The sequence below is a fragment of the Zalophus californianus genome, chromosome 6, assembly GCF_009762305.2.
Source record: "Zalophus californianus isolate mZalCal1 chromosome 6, mZalCal1.pri.v2, whole genome shotgun sequence".
In the NCBI taxonomy this organism is placed as follows: domain Eukaryota; kingdom Metazoa; phylum Chordata; class Mammalia; order Carnivora; family Otariidae; genus Zalophus; species Zalophus californianus.
In genome coordinates this window covers 84118687-84135674 of record NC_045600.1, presented here as the reverse complement: position 1 = coordinate 84135674, position 16988 = coordinate 84118687, and the positions used below count along the sequence as shown (strand labels likewise).

The 16988-nt window shown below is 55.8% G+C and overlaps 1 protein-coding gene across 1 annotated transcript; it reads left to right on the top strand.

Moving 5' to 3' along the window:
* Positions 1-1798: 1798 nt before the first annotated feature.
* Positions 1799-15850, top strand: PLA2G4F (phospholipase A2 group IVF). Its single transcript, XM_027571950.2, is given in 21 exon segments — positions 1799-1847; positions 1850-1908; positions 2942-3014; positions 3663-3799; positions 3894-4022; positions 4450-4490; positions 4755-4797; positions 5258-5324; positions 7231-7400; positions 7533-7646; positions 7885-7922; positions 8160-8295; positions 9943-10079; positions 10347-10569; positions 11766-11880; positions 12106-12243; positions 12343-12450; positions 13616-13810; positions 14077-14243; positions 15075-15261; positions 15551-15850. Coding segments are annotated over 21 exon segments (2625 nt in total). The 3' UTR covers position 15850.
* The last annotated feature ends 1138 nt before the right edge of the window (positions 15851-16988 follow it).

Here is a 16988-nt window from a genome sequence, read left to right as displayed (position 1 = left end):
AGGAGATCATGATTTAGCTAAGAATTGAGAATAAGCCAATTAACGATAAAAAAAGTTGGTATGACACCTCTGTCCTGTCTTGATCTGTGCCACCCAGCACAGCTAGTGTGGCTGGCGGCTGATGGTTGGACGGTGGGCGTGTAGAACATTTCCAGCCTCACCCAGTTCCGTTGGACATACCGGAACTCCAGCTAAGCCCGATTGTTTCCCCCCTGCACTTCACATAGTAGGGTCTCATGCCTCTTCCTGCAGCTCCTAATGACTGGGAGAGTCATGAAATGTGTGGAATCGGTGGGATTGAAGGGCCCAAGGATGTTTGAGAAAGATTGGTCCAGCTCCAAAAAGGCAGTTCGGTCCTGTGTCCCTGTCTTTAGCCATCTGTGGTCATCCTGAGTTCTCTTTATTGTGGCATAGGGCATGTGACTTCCAGGAGAGGGTGTCGTACAGCCCAGACCACGGGACGCCAGACTGCTCTGTGTGCCCCAGCTAACTCCGTGCCCCCACTTGGGCCGCCCTGGGGCGGATCTTCCACACACCGTGCCTAGAAACCACCAGCAGGGGGGTAGACTCTGGCAATCTCGAGACCCCAGCACAGGTCTTGGCTCTGTGTTCCAAATTAAGCAGAAATAGGCCCTCCCTTTGGGGCCTGGCCAATGGCAGTCATCCCCTTCTTTTCTAGGAGGTTCTGGTCTAAACTTGATTACAGGGTTCATTTTGGAGTTGAATCACCTCTTTTTTGGATGTTGTTTTTCTTCAGTCTCCACCTCATGGCCTGGGGGAGGAGAGTGGAGATGACTAAGTTTCGGTTAACGAACAGAAATTATCTGCCAACAGGTCACTGCCCCAGAGATCCTTTCTTCAGGAAACTGCCTTTTCCGCCATCCAGACGGCTGTGGTCCACAGATTGTCACGTACCATCTATAGCCTAAGGCTTATGATGATCAAAAGAGGACTCTTTAAAGCCTTATCTCCAGTAGCTTAAGGATAGGCAGGCCTGCTTTTTAGCTGCCCGTACTGATACCACCTGATGGTATCCCTACCCGTTTACCTGGATCATCCAGGTATAGCCACCGATCCAGGAAGAGGGCCCCGGGCAAAAGTCACACAGCATCAGGATGCCATGAATTTCCTCAGGATACTGATGGATGCTCCTCACCTTTGGTTGTAAGGCCTAGTGTAAGTCTGGTACGTAGCAGACTGTAAGTGTTTGATGAATAAATGAGGGATGTCACAAGAGATGGGAAACACATTTGGGTCCAGAGATTTCCATGTTTCTGCTTAAGAGTTGTGGGCAAGGTGGGACTTGAAGGGCAGACGGTTTTAGGACTTTTTTCTAGCTGGAGGAGACAAGGCCCTGATGTAGCACTTCCTGCCTTCCATCCCCAGCACCTGCTGTGTCAGCATTGTCCAGAAGGCTTGTTGGAAATAGGAACACCTGGGTTCTACCCACGCCCACGAAATCAAATCATCTAGGGAGTGAGGCTCAGGTATTTATTTTCCATAAGCAGCCCGATGATAACCAGGGGCCGGGTTTGGGAACCAGAGTACCAGTTTCTCATCCTCTTGGAGAGGGACTAAAGTGTCTCCTGCGTGAGGGAATTGGACTCCAGTCACTTCCTGGAGCACATCAAACCCCACCTCCAGCCCCAGCAGGCCACCCAACCCTGAGTCCTCAGGAGAGTGGCCAACTCCACCCTCAACGTTTCCTGTCAGACCTGAGCTAGCAGTGAGTGGAGCCAGAGGAGAGCAGGGCGGCTCTGGAAAGCAGGCTTCCAGCTGAGAACCGTGCTGCCTGGCCATGCACTGGCTGCTCTGGCCAAGGTCGCTGGCAGGCAAGGGGCTACCCCTCCTGGGGCAGTGCTGCTGCGTAAGAGAGAGAAGAGGGGACCTCAGTGGAGGCAATCGCGGGTAAAGTACCTGGTCTTCCCTGGGAAGTGTGGACTGCAGGAGCCTTGGGAGCACCGGGCCCTGTGAAGACTGAGGCCAGTCCGGGATTGGGTTCTGATCTAGGCTGGGACCAATTTGCTCTAGCCAACCTGGTGGAGCTTAAATTAAAGAGGTTGGCCAAGACCTTGGCTTTTGGAAATAATCCCCCTCCCCCCCCATTAGGAATGGAAGGTGAGGTCATGTGATACTTGCAGCTGTTGGCTTTGCCCAGAATGCCCCAGCTTGGCTGTAGAGTGCCCCAGGGGGTAAGGAGGAAGGTGCTTGCTGGGCTTTTGAGGGGATGGCCTCACTCCCAGGAGAGTGCAATCTGTTGTTACCTCTCTTGGGCCCAAGATGTTGTCTTCTTAGGGACTCATTGGACCGGAACAAGCTGGGTGACACCTGGTTTCCCTTCACCTGCTGCCTCCTGGGGGTGTGGCCTTCGTCAGTGAGCTGGCTGGTGGGGTCGATCATGGCTTTCGCTTCTGATCTTCAATCTCCTGGGTGCATTCCTCCAGCTCTCACTTAGGCTCCCAAGCTCTTAGCAGCAGCACGGAGGTGAGGGGAGCTGCCCATTTGCGGTGCAACACAACCGTAATTAGTAACAATGGCTACATATATGAAGCACTAATACCAGTCACTTTATAGAACTTCTCATTTAAAAATCACCATAACCCTATGGGATTGTAAACCCCCATTTATAGATGGGGAAAATGAGGCATGGGGAAATCAAGTAATCTGCCCAAGGCCATTCAGCTAGTCCATGGTGGAGCTTAGATTTGAACCCAGTGTGACTTGACTCCAAAGTCCAGGATCATCACCGACATGCTGAACTCCCAGTGTCCCAGTGCCCCAAGGCCTCTCAGGTCCCAGGCACAGCGACTTCAGTGACCCTGGACCAGGCTGCTGCTCTGTGAGGGAACGAGGGAAGCCTGAGCTAGGCACCACCGCAGAGGGGAGACCAGGCCCCCTACCCAGCTTCCAGGAGCTGAGTTCCAGAGTTCTATTGTTTCAGCGGGAAACCCACCCATACTATGACCTCCAGGTGAAGGTGCTGAGGGCCAGAAATATCCAGCACACAGATCTGCGTGAGTGACCCCCATTTCCACCCTTTCTCCCCTTCCTTTCCCAGGGGCCTCTCCAGAGTTCAGCAGGAACTGGCTTGAAGTGTGTGTGTGTGTGTGTGTGTGTGTGTGTGTGTGTGTGTGTGTGTGTGTGTGTGTGTGTGTGTGTGTGTGTGTGTGTGTGTTTGGAGTGGAGCAGAGGGGTAGTGCTGACTGTGGAGGGAGTCCTCACCAGTGAGGAAGCTCTGGGGCAGGCAGGCAGGGGCTGGAGGGAGTCCTGTGCAGACCTCAGACTCCTCCCTGAGTCTAGCAAGTGGGGCAGTGCCAGCCTGAGTGAGCATGTGAGACCCGCTGTCGCCAGAAATCAACATCTGTTCTCCAGCCGCTTTCCACACCAATGGTTACCATGGAAGGGGACGTCGTTGCCCGCATCAGGTCCTTTCAGGGGATTACTCAACGGTCTGTGCGGCCATGTGGTCTTTTCAACTGGCCACTACAGGATTCAGTTGAAAGGGAGGTGTAACCAGTGCAGATGGAGTTAAGGACATTGGCTCTCCTCACATCTCCTTGTCCCCACCTCGGCTCCTTCCGCTCCTGCCCCAGCCTTCTCTGGGGAACCTTTCCAGCAATAAGAGCTAGATGATGAAAACCCCTCCCCCATCCCACCTGCAGTGTCCAGAGCCGATTGCTACGTGCAGCTGTGCCTGCCCACTGCATCCTCCAGCCCCACCCGGACAAGGATGGTGGCCAACTGCAGTGACCCCAAGTGGAACGAGACCTTCCACTACCAGATCCACGGTGCTGTGAAAGTGAGGGCCAGCAAAGGGCCCGGGCAGTGGAGGGAGAGGGCTGTCTGCCACCCTGCCCTGCCTCAGGCTCCCTTCTCTCACCTGCCATTCCCAGAATGTTCTGGAGCTCACTCTCTATGATAAGGACATCTTGGACAGTGACCAGCTCTCCCTGCTACTGTTTGACCTGAGGAGCCTCAAGCCTGGCCAACCCTGCAGACACACCTTCCTACTCAACCACCAGGTGAGCCACCCTACCTGTGCCAGCAATGAACTGAACTCCAGGAGAGGAAGTCTGGCACAGGGCACTGAGGTCAGCACAGGCCAGGCCTCCAAGACAGACCCTCCTCTATCCTACACCACTGACCCTACAAAGGTTTCCCCTCAAATATTTCTTCCCTGAGTGGAGCCAAAATGTGAGCTCCTTGAGGGCAGAGCGCTTTGTCTGGCTTGGTCACCGCCAAACTCTCAGTGTCAGACACAGGGCCCGGCAGACAGTCTTGAATGCATGAAGCTCCTCATGAAGATGCTCCCCGTCCTTTGCCCATGAGAAGCCACAACAACAGTCACCTCTTCTAGTCCCTGGAGCTGAGCAGGGTAGGGGGCAGGGACAGTCTCTGATGCTTTCTGAGCTCTTTGAAAATGAACACTTCCTTGCTTCATTCATGTAGGACTCACAAGAGTTGCAGGTGGAATTTGTTCTCGAGAAGAGGTGAGTCCAGGTGGTGCCCATGCTCTCTCATTTACACCAAGAATCATGGACAGCTCCGGCTGTCAGTCACCAGGTTCTGCCCTGGCCTGACCTGAGAGGGAAGGTCCTAGTCCAGACACCCATTTGAGTGTTGGTGACAGGCCCACTCCTACCCCCAAACCTGGCCATGCTCCCCAGGCTCTTCCAGCTGCTTTAGTCACATTATTAGAATAACAGCTCTCTTGAAGGGAGCCAGATGTCCCATGAGCCCGTCATCTTTTGCAGCCAGGTGCCCGCATCTGAAGTCATCACCAATGGGGTCCTGGTGGTGAGTAGGGAAGGCAAGCTTGGGGCTGTCTGGGACTGGGAGTCCGTGATTGGGCCTACCATGCCCCCTTGCCTCTGAAGGACACTCAAACCCTCCTGAGAGGGGAAATGTGCTAGGGGGCCATCTCCGGGGGTCAGGGCAAGAAGCTCCCTCAAGTCAGAGTGGCCAGCTCAGAAGCTCCTTCCTCCCCTGTGCACTGGGGCCCCTGGCTGCTGGGACTGCTGAAGACGCCGCTATCAGAGACCCTCTCCTCCTTCCCCTTTCCCACCAGGGCCACTTCTTCTGAGTCCTGGGGGCAGGGGGGCGGCTGCTAAAGAAGACTCCTACCCACAAGGCACAGGCCCTGGCAAAGTTGTTACGTGGGCCCCACCCCAGATACCCTTCCTTCCGCCCTGGTCTGGGCCCTGTGCAGGGAGGGCCCTGTGAACTGTTGGCTCCCAGCGGCCTCTGCTTTCCTCAGGCTCACCCCTGTCTGAGAATCCAGGGCACCCTCGGGGAAGATGGCACAGCCCCACATCGAGAGTATGGTGAGTCTGGCCCATGGCCTTGGGTCTTACCTTCTCTCCTGGGGGTTGGGGGCTGCTGATTTCTAGAAGGTGGGTCCAAGGCAGGCAGTTCTTAAATGTTTTACCACTCAAAGCGGACCAAGGATGGAACGGATTGCCTCTGAAGGTAGTGCATTTCCTGTCCCTAGAAGTGTTCAAGCATAGAGTTTTATCAGTCCAGCCACTGCTCTGCAAAAAGCAACCCTAAGTCTCAGGGACAGACAACAGGGAGCATTTATTTAGTTCACGCATCGGATGGTCAGCTGACGCTTGGCTGATCTGGGCTAGGCTTGGCAGGAGGGACCTGTCCTTGTGCCATAGGTCCCTCATCCACCTTCTGTGACCCGCGGACCGGTCGTGTTCTGAAGGTGTCAGCAGAGGCGCCAGAGCGAGCCAAAATGAGCAGGTGGTTTTCAAGCCTTTGGTCACATCACAGCCACTAACTGACATTTTGCTAGCCAAGACATGTCCCAAGGCTGACCCTAAAGTTGGAGGGGCAGCAATCCAGCTGGCCTCTCAGCGGGAGGAGCTGAAGTCACATGGCAAAGCTTGGGCATTCCAGGAGCGAAGGACTAGGGCCACCGATGAAGTGAGTCGCAGGGGGCAGCCACTCAGGATGGGGATGGGAGGGGTCCAGATGCTGGAGCAAAGCAGAAGCTGTGGGACAGCTAAGGTCCCCTCTGACGCTGAGAGTCTGAGCCCACAGGATGAGTCCACGTAACGTTCCGGCACTCACTGTGAGCCAGGCGCTATGCTCAGCATCTCACATCTTTTATCTTTAATTCTCAAAACAACCCCATAAAGTACAACTATTATCCTCTTAACTTACGAAACCGTGGCTCAAGCAAGAAACTCACTTGAGGTCCAACAGCCTGAAAGTGGGAGAGCCAGGACCAGACCCAGGTCTGTGGCACTCGGGGGCCTGTCTGCTCTCTCCGCCACAGATCCTATGGTCTCTGCCTCGGAATAGCACATAGCAATCTCCAGCCATAAACCACCGTTTCCTTATTTTCTCTAATCCCCACCCATTCGGGGTCATGTCATGTCTCCAGGTCTCATTTAGTGCCAAGGAGGGTGTGTTGGGGGAGAGATTCCATGTGGACCTCTGTTCCCGAAGCATCTGTCATCCTGGACTCTCTGGGTGTCTCTTGCTCCCAAGTCATGTTTAAGGTCTGGGGTCCCCTCTGTCTGAGTGTCATACACATTTCTCTTGGGGGTTTTGCCTTCTCCCCAGAAAGCTGTTCAGAACAGGGTGAGCCCACAGGCCTCCCTCCAGCCTGGGCTGGCTCTCCCTGCTTCTCCAAGTCTCTACCCACCCACTTCTTCCTCTCACCTCCTCTGCACACCCTCTGTTCTTGCAAGGTCGTACAATTTGGAAATAAAGAACTGGACAACTTGCTGCCTATTTGTTTTCTCCCTGGCTACAAACCTTCCCCAAAGTGGTGAGCCCAGAGCTTGAGCGGAGGCAAGAGATGGGGCAACTACCAGTTGAAAGACTGCTAATTAATGTAATAATGTGTGATAATTATAACATTGTAATTATTGTGGAATTATATTTTATATACTTAATATAATAATCTCAAAATCATCAGCCCCATAAAGTCTGGGCGAGGAACCCTCTCCCTCCCTGCCCTTCCCCCTTCCCTAGGCACTGTGTGTTTCCCACCCTCCCCCAGGACCCCAGTTCTGACCAGGTTAAAGGACCCCAAGGGTCCTTCCTGATGTCTTTGCTATGGGGCACGGAGCCAGAGAGTGAGCGGAGCGATGAGTTGGCATTTCTAAGGGGAAAGAAAGGGGAGTTGCTGTTCAGGGTGCTACCATCTTGTGCCACACTCCCCCCCAATTCTCACCCCCTCACCTAGGCCTTCACCTGGGCCCTCTTTCCCAGGCTCTAGGCAGATTCAGCTGACAGTGCCTGGGGCCTACGAGAAGCCACAGTTCTTGCCCCTGCAACCCCCCAAAGAAGGAGGCCTCCCAGCCACCTTCACCTTTCACGTGAATCCAGTGATCAGCTCCAGGCTGGATGTGGAGCTGAGGGAGAAGCTCACAGTCCTGCAGGTGAGTGAGCCCATAGTCTGGGAAGGCATGGATGAGAGAATCAGTCCAGCCGGGAGGGGCGTCCCAGGGCCACCATGGAGGCACGTTTTCCTTCACCATGAAGGGTCATGAAGGGTGTTTTCTTCTCTGCAGGGTGACCCAAGTGCTGAGCTAGAGACCCAGACCAGCAAGCTGGGTGACGGGGGCATCCTGCTGTCTTCTTTGGCCTTGGGCCAGGAGGAGAGGCATTTTGTGGACCTGGGGGAGGTAAGGCTCTCTCTGGGTGCCTGAGGGACCCCTGCCTGCTCTGTGACCACCAAAAGGGGGCTGGGGGAGGGGCCTGCGAGGAAGGTCAAGGGGCCTGAGAGGGCGGGGGTCAAGATCAGGCCAGCCTGGACTTCAGCCATGATGTTCACATCGGGGCCAGAGCCACCAGAGCAACAGGGGCTGCAGGTGGGAGAACCCCACTCAGGACACTCAGGGATGGGTCTCTTGTCTCTTTCAGGACCAGGAGGTGGTTCTGAGTATGAAAGCAGAAATGAGGTGAGGAAGGCTGACTTCAGGAGGAAGGCTCTTGGGCTAGGCTGGAAGCGTAGGGGTTCTTCTGCCCCCTCGGCTCAGCCTGGGTGGTGGAGGGCATGTCTGGTTCCGGTGAGGTCTTTCTAAGGGGTTCTACGGGATGTGGGTCTGCTACTGTGAAAAATGGGCTGGGTCCGAGGCTATCCTCCAGTGAACAGTCACCCAGTATTCCACCCCCACCCCCACCCCCATCTGAGGCAGCTCTGGAGACCTTGACCTGCGCCTTGGCTTTGGCCTGTGTGATGGGGAACAGGAGTTTCTGGACAAGAGGAAGCAGATTGTGTCCAAGGCCCTGCAGCGGGTGCTGGGATTGAGCCAGGCTCCTGACAGTAGTCAGGTATGCAATGGAGGAGGTGGCCCCCAGGGTCACCAGGGGTCCACCCTCTCCCCTTGACAGGGCTGTGTGGCCAAGAGGTGACAGGAAGCCTTGAGGAAGGGCAGGGAACAGAGGAGGAAGGGGCAGGCCTGTACGCCGGAGCCAATAGGCAAAATCAGGAGAATCAGGGCCCCGTGTGTAACGAGGGATGAGCAGCCCTGGCCAAGCGAGGTGTGTTAGTCCCCTCGGGCTGCCGTAACAGAACACCACAGACTGGGCGGCTTAGATAACAAACATTTATTTTCTCCCCTGGAGGCTAAAAGTTCAAGATTAAGAGGCCATCAGGGTTGGTTTCTGGTGAGGCGTCTCTTCCTGACGTGCAGATAGCCACCTTCTTGCTGTGTCCTCACATAGCCCTTCCTCTGAGCAGGTACAGAGTGTAAGGGGCAATTTCTCTCTTCCTCTTCTTACAAGGACTCCAGTACCATTAGATAAAAGCCCCACTGTTGTGACCTTACATAACCTATATAACGGCCTTATAGGCCCTTTCTACAAATGTAGTCACACTGGGGCTTCGACATATGCATTTGCACGGGCGGGGCACAATTCGGTCCATAACCGTGGACAAAAGGGTTTGGAAGTGGAGGGTTCCGTGGGAGCCTATGGCCGGGAGGCAGGCAGGAAGGCAGTACCAAGGGAGAGAGCTATGGTAAATCAGGAGCAAGTTGGTGGCTTCCTCCTCGCTGCAAGTGTGCTTGGGAGTTGCAGCCCGTTCCGGGCACTGACAAGGTGAGCAAGCCCAGGCCGTTCCTTTGGTCTTGCCTGCCTTGTGCCAGCTCTCCACTCTGCAGGGCGAGGGCAGAGAAGGCACAGACCTGGCTTTTGGGGAGTTCTGTGTCCTCCAGCCCTCTGGAGGGACAGTGCCCTTGCTGAGTGCTGGCCAGGGAGCATTTCTTTCAAGACAGAAGAAAGGAGGGCAGGGAAGGGAACCAAAAGTCCGGGGCCAGAATGAGCCAAAGCCTCATGGAAAAGCTGAGCAGCCAAAAAGCTTCTAGTCGGATCCCACCAGGCACCTCTGATCCTGAAGAGACATCTGGGTGCCTCTCATGTCTGGGGCAGGTCCAGGCTGCTTGGTGGTCTTTGCCACTTTAGCCCAGTGGTTCTCGACTGGACACTTGTCACTGCCTAGAGACATGCTTTATAGCCACCACTAGGGGCAGGGGAGAGGGATGCTACCAGCATCTAGTGGGTAAAGGCCGGGAATGCTGCTAAACATCCTACAACATACAGGACAGCCCCTCGTGACAAAGAATTGCCCAGTCCCAAATGATCATTAGTGCCAAGACTGAGAAACCCTGCTCTAAGGGATTTGGGTGAAATCCAGTCTACCTTCCAGTTACTCTCTTTCCTGGTGCGATGGTTAGGAGCCATCTCCGAAGTCATACCGCCTTGGTTTCACAGCCAGTCACTTACCACCTGTAAGACTATGGGCACATTATCCAACCTTCCTGTGCCTCAGTTTCCTACTCTGTAAAATGGGGATCCCATGGGTTGCTGTGAGGATTCAATGAGATAAGACGCATAAGGCCCTTAGACCAGGGTCTGACGTTGTAAGCGATAGTACCTAAACGACAGTGGTGGTCAGCGTTGTGGTATTGTTGCGCTCAGGTGCCGGTGGTGGCTGTGCTGGGTTCGGGAGGTGGGACCCGAGCAATGTCTTCCCTGTATGGCAGCCTGGCAGGGCTGCAGGAACTTGGCCTCCTGGACACCGTGACCTACCTGAGTGGGGTCTCTGGGTCTACCTGGTACGTGCAGTGAGGGCAGGGGGCAGAGTAAAGGAGGGCCCTGAAGGCGCAGAAGTGTGACCGGTGGTCTGGTGGATTCCCTGAGAGGGTGCTGGGATCCTCCCTCCAAGGGGGTTCGGAGGGGCAGGAAGGCACCGTGTTCCTTGAGTGGGTGGGACAGGGCAGTGGGTACAAGGGATGGAGAGGTGGGGCACGCGCAGACACTTGCATCCCTCTCTCCCCTTGCTGTGCTCCCTGCGCCACTGCCCCAATGCTCTCTATGCCTAGGTGCATCTCCACCCTCTACCGAGACCCAGCCTGGTCCCAGGTGGCCCTGCAGGGCCCCATTGAACATGCCCAGGCTCGGGTCTGCAGCAGTAAGTTGGGGGCCATGTCTCCGGAGCGCCTACAGTACTACGCCCAGGAACTGGGGAGCCTGGAAAGCAGCGGCCACAGTGTTTCCCTCATCGACCTCTGGGGTCTCCTCATCGAGTATTTCCTCTACCAGGAGGTAAGAGAAGAGCACATAATAAACAAACCTGGCTCCTTTCCACCCCTGACTCACCAGCACGTGCTTCTGCCTTCATGGCTAGGCTAAGATGGAAGATTTGCAAAGCTATCCTTTAGGTCTGAGCTCTCTGAGGACAAGAGGTGAGACCCCTGGGTGGGCTGATCTCGCTCCCTCTTTCCTGGCCCCTAACCCCTGAAGGGAGAAGCGGGTCTGCAGTTCTCGGGTCGGTGTGCATATTAGAATCACCTGCGCCAGGGCGCCTGGGTGGCTCAGTCGTTAGGCGTCTGCCTTCGGCTCAGGTCATGGTCCCAGGGTCCTGGGATCGAGCCCCACATCGGACTCCCTGCTCAGCGGGAAGCCTGCTTCTCCCTCTCCCACTCCCCCTGCTTGTGTTCCCTCTCTCACTGTGTCTCCCTCTGTCAAATAAATAAATACAATCTTCAAAAAAAAAAAAAAATCACCTGTATCGCCTTTCAGAAACACCCAGGCCTGGGCCCCACTTCTGGAGATACTGATTGGGGTTGGTCCGGGTTCGAGCACTAACACTCATGTGTTTTGAAAGTGTTCTAAGCGTTCCAACCTGCAGCCTTGGCCGAACGCCTCTCCTGCCCGCCTGCCAAGCTGCCCCGTGCTCCTAGGGCTGCAGGCCCTGCACGAGCTGGGAGAGGAGAGGAGTCAGAGCTGAGTGAGGGTCTCGGGCCTGGGGGCCTGGCCCACCAGGGTGTGGATGTAAATCACAAGTGATTTCTCATGTCTAAGAAAAGAATCCATAGTTTTGAATGATTTATTTTTTAAAGAACATAAACTGGATTTTTTTTTTTCAGTTTTCCCTTTAAAAAAGGTCACTGACTCCCTTGGGCTCTAATATGCTTTCTTGAACAGGAAAGAAGTGGGGAGAGTGTTCCCAATGCCCCAGGAATTGCACAAAACTCATCGTTTTTAAAAACAATCTTTAAAAAAATATATTAAAAAAAAAGCCAGTGGGAGTTGGGAGTGCTCTATGATAAGGCCACAGCTTGAATTACCTGGGCTGCAGCCGAAAGCCTGGCCCTTAGAGAACTATTTCTAGAGCACCGGCCTTGGCAGCCCCAGTCTCTGGTGGGCAAGCCATCCCCTGAAGGGTATCGGGCCTCACGCCCTGGGGATGGGCAAAGGGAGCTCCCCAAAAGCCAAGTGCCTCCCTTCCTACCTGCCAGGCAAACCCCGCCAGGCTGTCTGACCAGCAGGAGGCCGTCAGCCAGGGCCAGAACCCTTACCCTATCTACGCCAGCATCAATGTCCGCACCCACATCAGCGGGGAAGACTTCGCAGGTACCTGGCTGTGGGGACCTGGGAAGCAGGTGGAGGCAGTGGTCGGTAGGAGGGTGTGAGAGGCCAGTGCTGGCAGCGAACAGACGTGAGCCTTGGTGCACAGTAGGCTTGCTGCCTCCTGCTTATGGCAAGTCTGATTCCTGCTTAGGCACTCGAGTGTGAGGGGAAACCCTGGGGTCCTGGCGAAAGGCCCTGGGTAACATTCCCTTCACTCTGGGCCTCCAGAGTGGTGCGAGTTCACCCCCCACGAGGTCGGCTTCCCCAAGTATGGGGCTTACGTCCCCACTGAGCTCTTTGGCTCTGAGTTCTTCATGGGGCATCTGCTGCAGCCACGGCCCGAGCCCCGGATCTGCTACCTGCAGGGTGAGTCCGGGCTGGAGGGCTGGGGTTGGGGCAGGGGCGGGGCCAGGCCCTGAAATGGGGGGCAGTTGTGAGGGCCCAGGGCCTTGCCTTTCTCCTTAGGTATGTGGGGCAGTGCCTTTGCAGCCAGCGTGGATGAGATCTTCCTGAAGACTGTGGGCTCGGGCCTCAGCTTCTTGGACAGGCACAGAGAGAAAGTAAACATCACAGGTGAGGGTAGACACCCTGACCTCCCCACACCCCTCTTTTCAGGGCCCTGGCTGAGGCATGAAGGATGAGGGAAGGGATGGTGCAAGACTTGGCTGTCCCGCTGGGTTCAGAGAAGTCCTGAGGAAATGACTTCTAGCTTAGGGTCTCCAGCTACCCAGAGGCCTGTGGAGACAGTGTGCCTGGGGGGCCGGGGGAAGGCCCATGTCAGAACAGCCAGTGGGAGAGGCGTCTGGGTGGCTCAGTCGTTAAGTATCTGCCTTCGGCTCAGGTCATGATCCCAGGGTCCTGGGATCGAGCCCCACATCGGGCTCCCTGCTCAGCGGGAAGCCTGCTTCTCCCTCTCCCACTCCCCCTGCTTGTGTTCCCTCTCTCGCTGTCAAATAAATAAAAAACAATCTTTAAAAAAATATATTAAAAAAAAAAGCCAGTGGGAGTTGTGAGTGCTCTATGATAAGGCCACAGCTTGAATTCTCTGCTCGGGTTCAAGTATGTCGACCCAGGACCACTGCACATCTGGTGGCTGTCCATACCCCTCGGGGCTCCTCTTGGGGCTGCTCTTTAAGTGGCCTGTGAGCTCCCTGATGCACAGAATACCTTTTCCACTTTTCTTCCCTGGATAACATCTGCTCATCTCTTAAGATTCAGCTCAGACATCATTTTGTCAGGGGGCTTCTCTGTTCTACTCCATCCCTGCAGGCTGAGAGAGGGTCTTACCACCAAAGTCCCGCAGCACTGTGCAAACCCTCCATTACTGTCCTTACCTCGAGGCATTGTTATGATTTATGATCTCTTTATGTGACTCTCCCAGGGCCAGGCCCTATTCACCTTCACACCCCTTGCATCTGGCACAGTGCCCAGCACGCAGTACTCCTCAGTGGGTGTTTACTGGATGAAATTTTGTATATACAACTTTATCTTCAAAAGGGGGAAATAAATGAGCACTTAATAAACACAACGCCATAAGCAACTTTCAAAATATAGGCAACCTGAAACAAAAGGTCATTTAAAAGAGGTTCTGGGAAGCAGTGGTCTGAGGCTTGGGAGCTGGGGGGGAAGAAGGGGTAAATGTGGGGAGGAGATAAAGGGAGTCCCCTGAGCCATGAGGGCCACTGGACAAAGGAGGGCCCCACTTCTCACTATTTTTAACCCTCCCACCCCCATCTAGATGACTGCCAGAAGCTCCAGCTGCATGACCCCACACGTCTGCGGACCAGGCTCTTCACCCCCCAGGGCCCCTTCTCCCAGGCTTTGTTGGACATATTCACCTCCCGCTTTACCTCCGCGGAGAACTTTAATTTCACCAGGGGCCTCTGCCTACACAAAGACTATGTAGCTGGCCAGGAGTTCATGGCCTGGAAAGGTGGGTGCTGCTCTGGGTGGGGATCCCCTGCGGCCTGCACCTCTGGCTCACTGGGGCCCCCGCGCTGCCTTTTCCCCTGGGGGCTGGGTTGTGGACTCCTGCTGCCCCGGGGGCGCTGAGGGCGAGGGATTGGGATGTCTGCTAGGAGGCAGGGCCAGGGGCTGGGGTGGGAGACTCTGTTGCCATCAGAAGCAGGGGAGGAGAGATCTCTACAGAGAGGGGCATTCCCAATGCAAAGAAAAGAGCAAGCATCGTCCCTGTTGCAGCTACGCACCCTGATGCCTTCCCCAACCAGCTCACTCCCATGAGGGACTGCCTGTGCCTGGTGGATGGGGGCTTTGCCATCAACTCTCCATTCCCACTGACCCTGCTGCCCCAGAGAGCGGTGGACCTCATTTTGTCCTTTGACTACTCCCTGGAGGCCCCTTTTGAGGTAAGGTGTGCGGTGGGGAGGAATTGAGGTTGTCTGTTGAGGCGGCCTGGCTGGGCATTTGGGGATTGCCCTTCATGCAGGACCTGAGTTCTAATGTGTGGGCGGGTACCTCGTGAAGACTTTTAGTGGCACTGGTCTCCCCAGCTGGAGGAGGGGGATTGCTGAGGCTATGGGATGGAGCGGGAGTCGGGAGAAGAGGCCAAAGATGGTCGTCAGGAGTCTTCCATCCTGGTGAAGAGAAGGCTCCTGTTCTGGCCCCTGCCTGTTTCTGAAAGCCTTCTTGGCTCCTGTCTGCACCTGTGTCTGGGTCTGCTGTCCCTTAGGTACTGCGGTAACAACAGAGCCATCAGCTCCCCCTGGGGCATCTCCAGCGGCAGCTCCACCAAGCCCTGCGGGGTAGAGGACAGGTTCCACCATCTGGAGGAGGGTTCTGGTCGAGCTGCTGGCTTCCTCCTCCTCCTTACCCTCCTGGGTCTAAGGAGAGCCTGGGATTAGATGACGGGTACAGCCTCTTCCCATTTGACCTTCTGTAATCATGTTGTCTCCACCTGGTGACATTGAAATCAGCCCCTAAGAGGGAGGATGAGAAGGGAAGCAGGGGGTGGTTATGGGAGGAATGACCGTGAGAACGCTGGTGACTGTCGTTCATCTACACAACCACCCCACTAGAGTTTTTCCCGTTTTTATTTTGTAAGTAAAGAAACGGGCTCAGAAAGGCTATGTCACCTGCCTGTAGTCGCTCAGCCAGTGGTGGGGCGGTGGGGGTGGGGGGGCGCGCTGTGTGAGCGCAGTTGGTAGGAGGCAGGGTCAGAAGCTGGCCTCCCTGCCCAGGTCCTACAGATGACAGAGAATTACTGCCTGGACCGAGGCATCCCCTTCCCAAGGATTGAGGTGCTCCCTGAGGACTTGAAGGAGCCCCGCGAGTGCTACGTGTTCACCAAGGCCGAGGACGCCCGCTCACCCATCGTGCTGCACTTCCCTCTTGTCAACCATACCTTCCGCACACACCTGGCCCCAGGTGAGGGATGGCCCTGGGCCGGGGTCTGGTGGTGGGGTGCTGTGCCAAGCGTGGACTCCCGCATACTGAAGCATGCCTCCCGGAGGGCCCAAGCCGGCCACTGCTGCCCTCTGCTTCCAGGGCCTCAGTGTTCACACTGGTCCAGCTCATCCTGATGGTCAAGAGAGAGGAAATGTGGGTCCAGCCAGATACCCTAGGGCCTTGGGGCAGAGGGCTGGGCCTTCTGACCTGGCAGCTCCTAGCCCTGGAGTGCCCCCAGCTGGGCCTTCTTTCCACTTCCCACCCACAGGTGTGGAGCGACAAACAGCTGAGGAGAAGGCCTGCGGGGACTTCGTCGTCAACGGGTCCAACACTCCCTATGGCATGATGAACTTCACCTATGAGCCTGAGGAGTTTGAGCGGCTGGTGGCTCTGAGTCGATACAATGTTCTGAACAACGCGGAGACTGTGAGACACGCCCTCCGGCTGGCTCTGGAGCAGCGACAGGCTGGGGACAGGGCTGGAGCTGACCGGGCTGGAAGGGAGGACCGTGAGGGAGGGGAGCCACCGTTGGCTCCAGACAGGGGCTTGAGGGAAGAGGAGTGGTAGACGCTGAGGGGCTCCTGCTTCCCATGTTACAGGGACCTGCTTTAGGTCTTCCAGGCCCCAGAAAGCCCCTGCAGAATGGTAGCTGGGTTTGGGGCTGGGCCCTTCTCATAGGTGTTTCTGGGATATGATGGGGCAGTATGTCTCTCTGGGGCTCTTGGGGATGGGGGGCAGAGATGAACGGTGCTCATTTTACACTGGAGTGTAGAGGGGACCAGGCAACAGTCTAGCCCCAGGGTCTGCCCCAAACCCAGAAGGACCTTAGAGGGCCCAGGTCTTCAGACCCTCACCAGACTGGGAGTTGTGAGAGCTGAGGCACAGGTTTCTCTCCTTAAGCTGAGGCCAAAAGCAAAGATTCCTCCAACTAATCTACACTTTTGTAAATGGCCGGGTTCCTGGATGCAGTGCTCAGTGCTGTCATGAGTAAAGGGGGGGGCCTCCCCGGCTGCCAGTTTGGATCACTAACTCTGTCCTTCAGCCTGCTGACTCTCCTTCGCCTCTGGCCTCCCCTGGGCCCCTCACTGCTCGCCATCCTCTGCTTAGCCTCCTGAAGGCTGTGGGATGATACCCCCCCATCCTGGTGGGGCTCCCGCTGATGGGTGTGCTCATGTCTCCCTGTTAATTACTGATGCTTCGCTCTTTAAACTCGGGCCACGCACTCTCCTCATGTGCTACCACCTCCTGCAGATAGGCTCGCCATTCCCAGAAGCTCAATGGGTGTGTCTAGAGGGTGTGTTTGTTTATCGGGGAGCACAGAAAGTGTGTGCCTGCAAATGTGTGCGTGTTCCTAGTGAGGGTGGGGCAGGTGCGCACCTGTCTGTTGGCCAGGGATGGCAGTGGAAGAGGGTGCCTGGCTGGGAACTCGGAGGCCTGGGTTCCTGCCCCTTTCACAGACACATGCTATGATCTGGGCAATCTGCCCCTGTCTCCCCCTGTCTTTCATCTCTCCTGACCCACATGGGATCCTCTGAATAGCAGGAGCCTCTCTAGCATGGCCAGATTTTAAGTCTGTAGAGAGGAGATCCACTCTGACCAGGTGTGATCTGGGGGCCCTCAGGCCATAAGTATCTGCAGGCTTCTTCTCCCTACCTCCATCCTGCCCAGTGCGGAGCTGCCTGGGGCCCTTCAGTGGCCCGGATGCC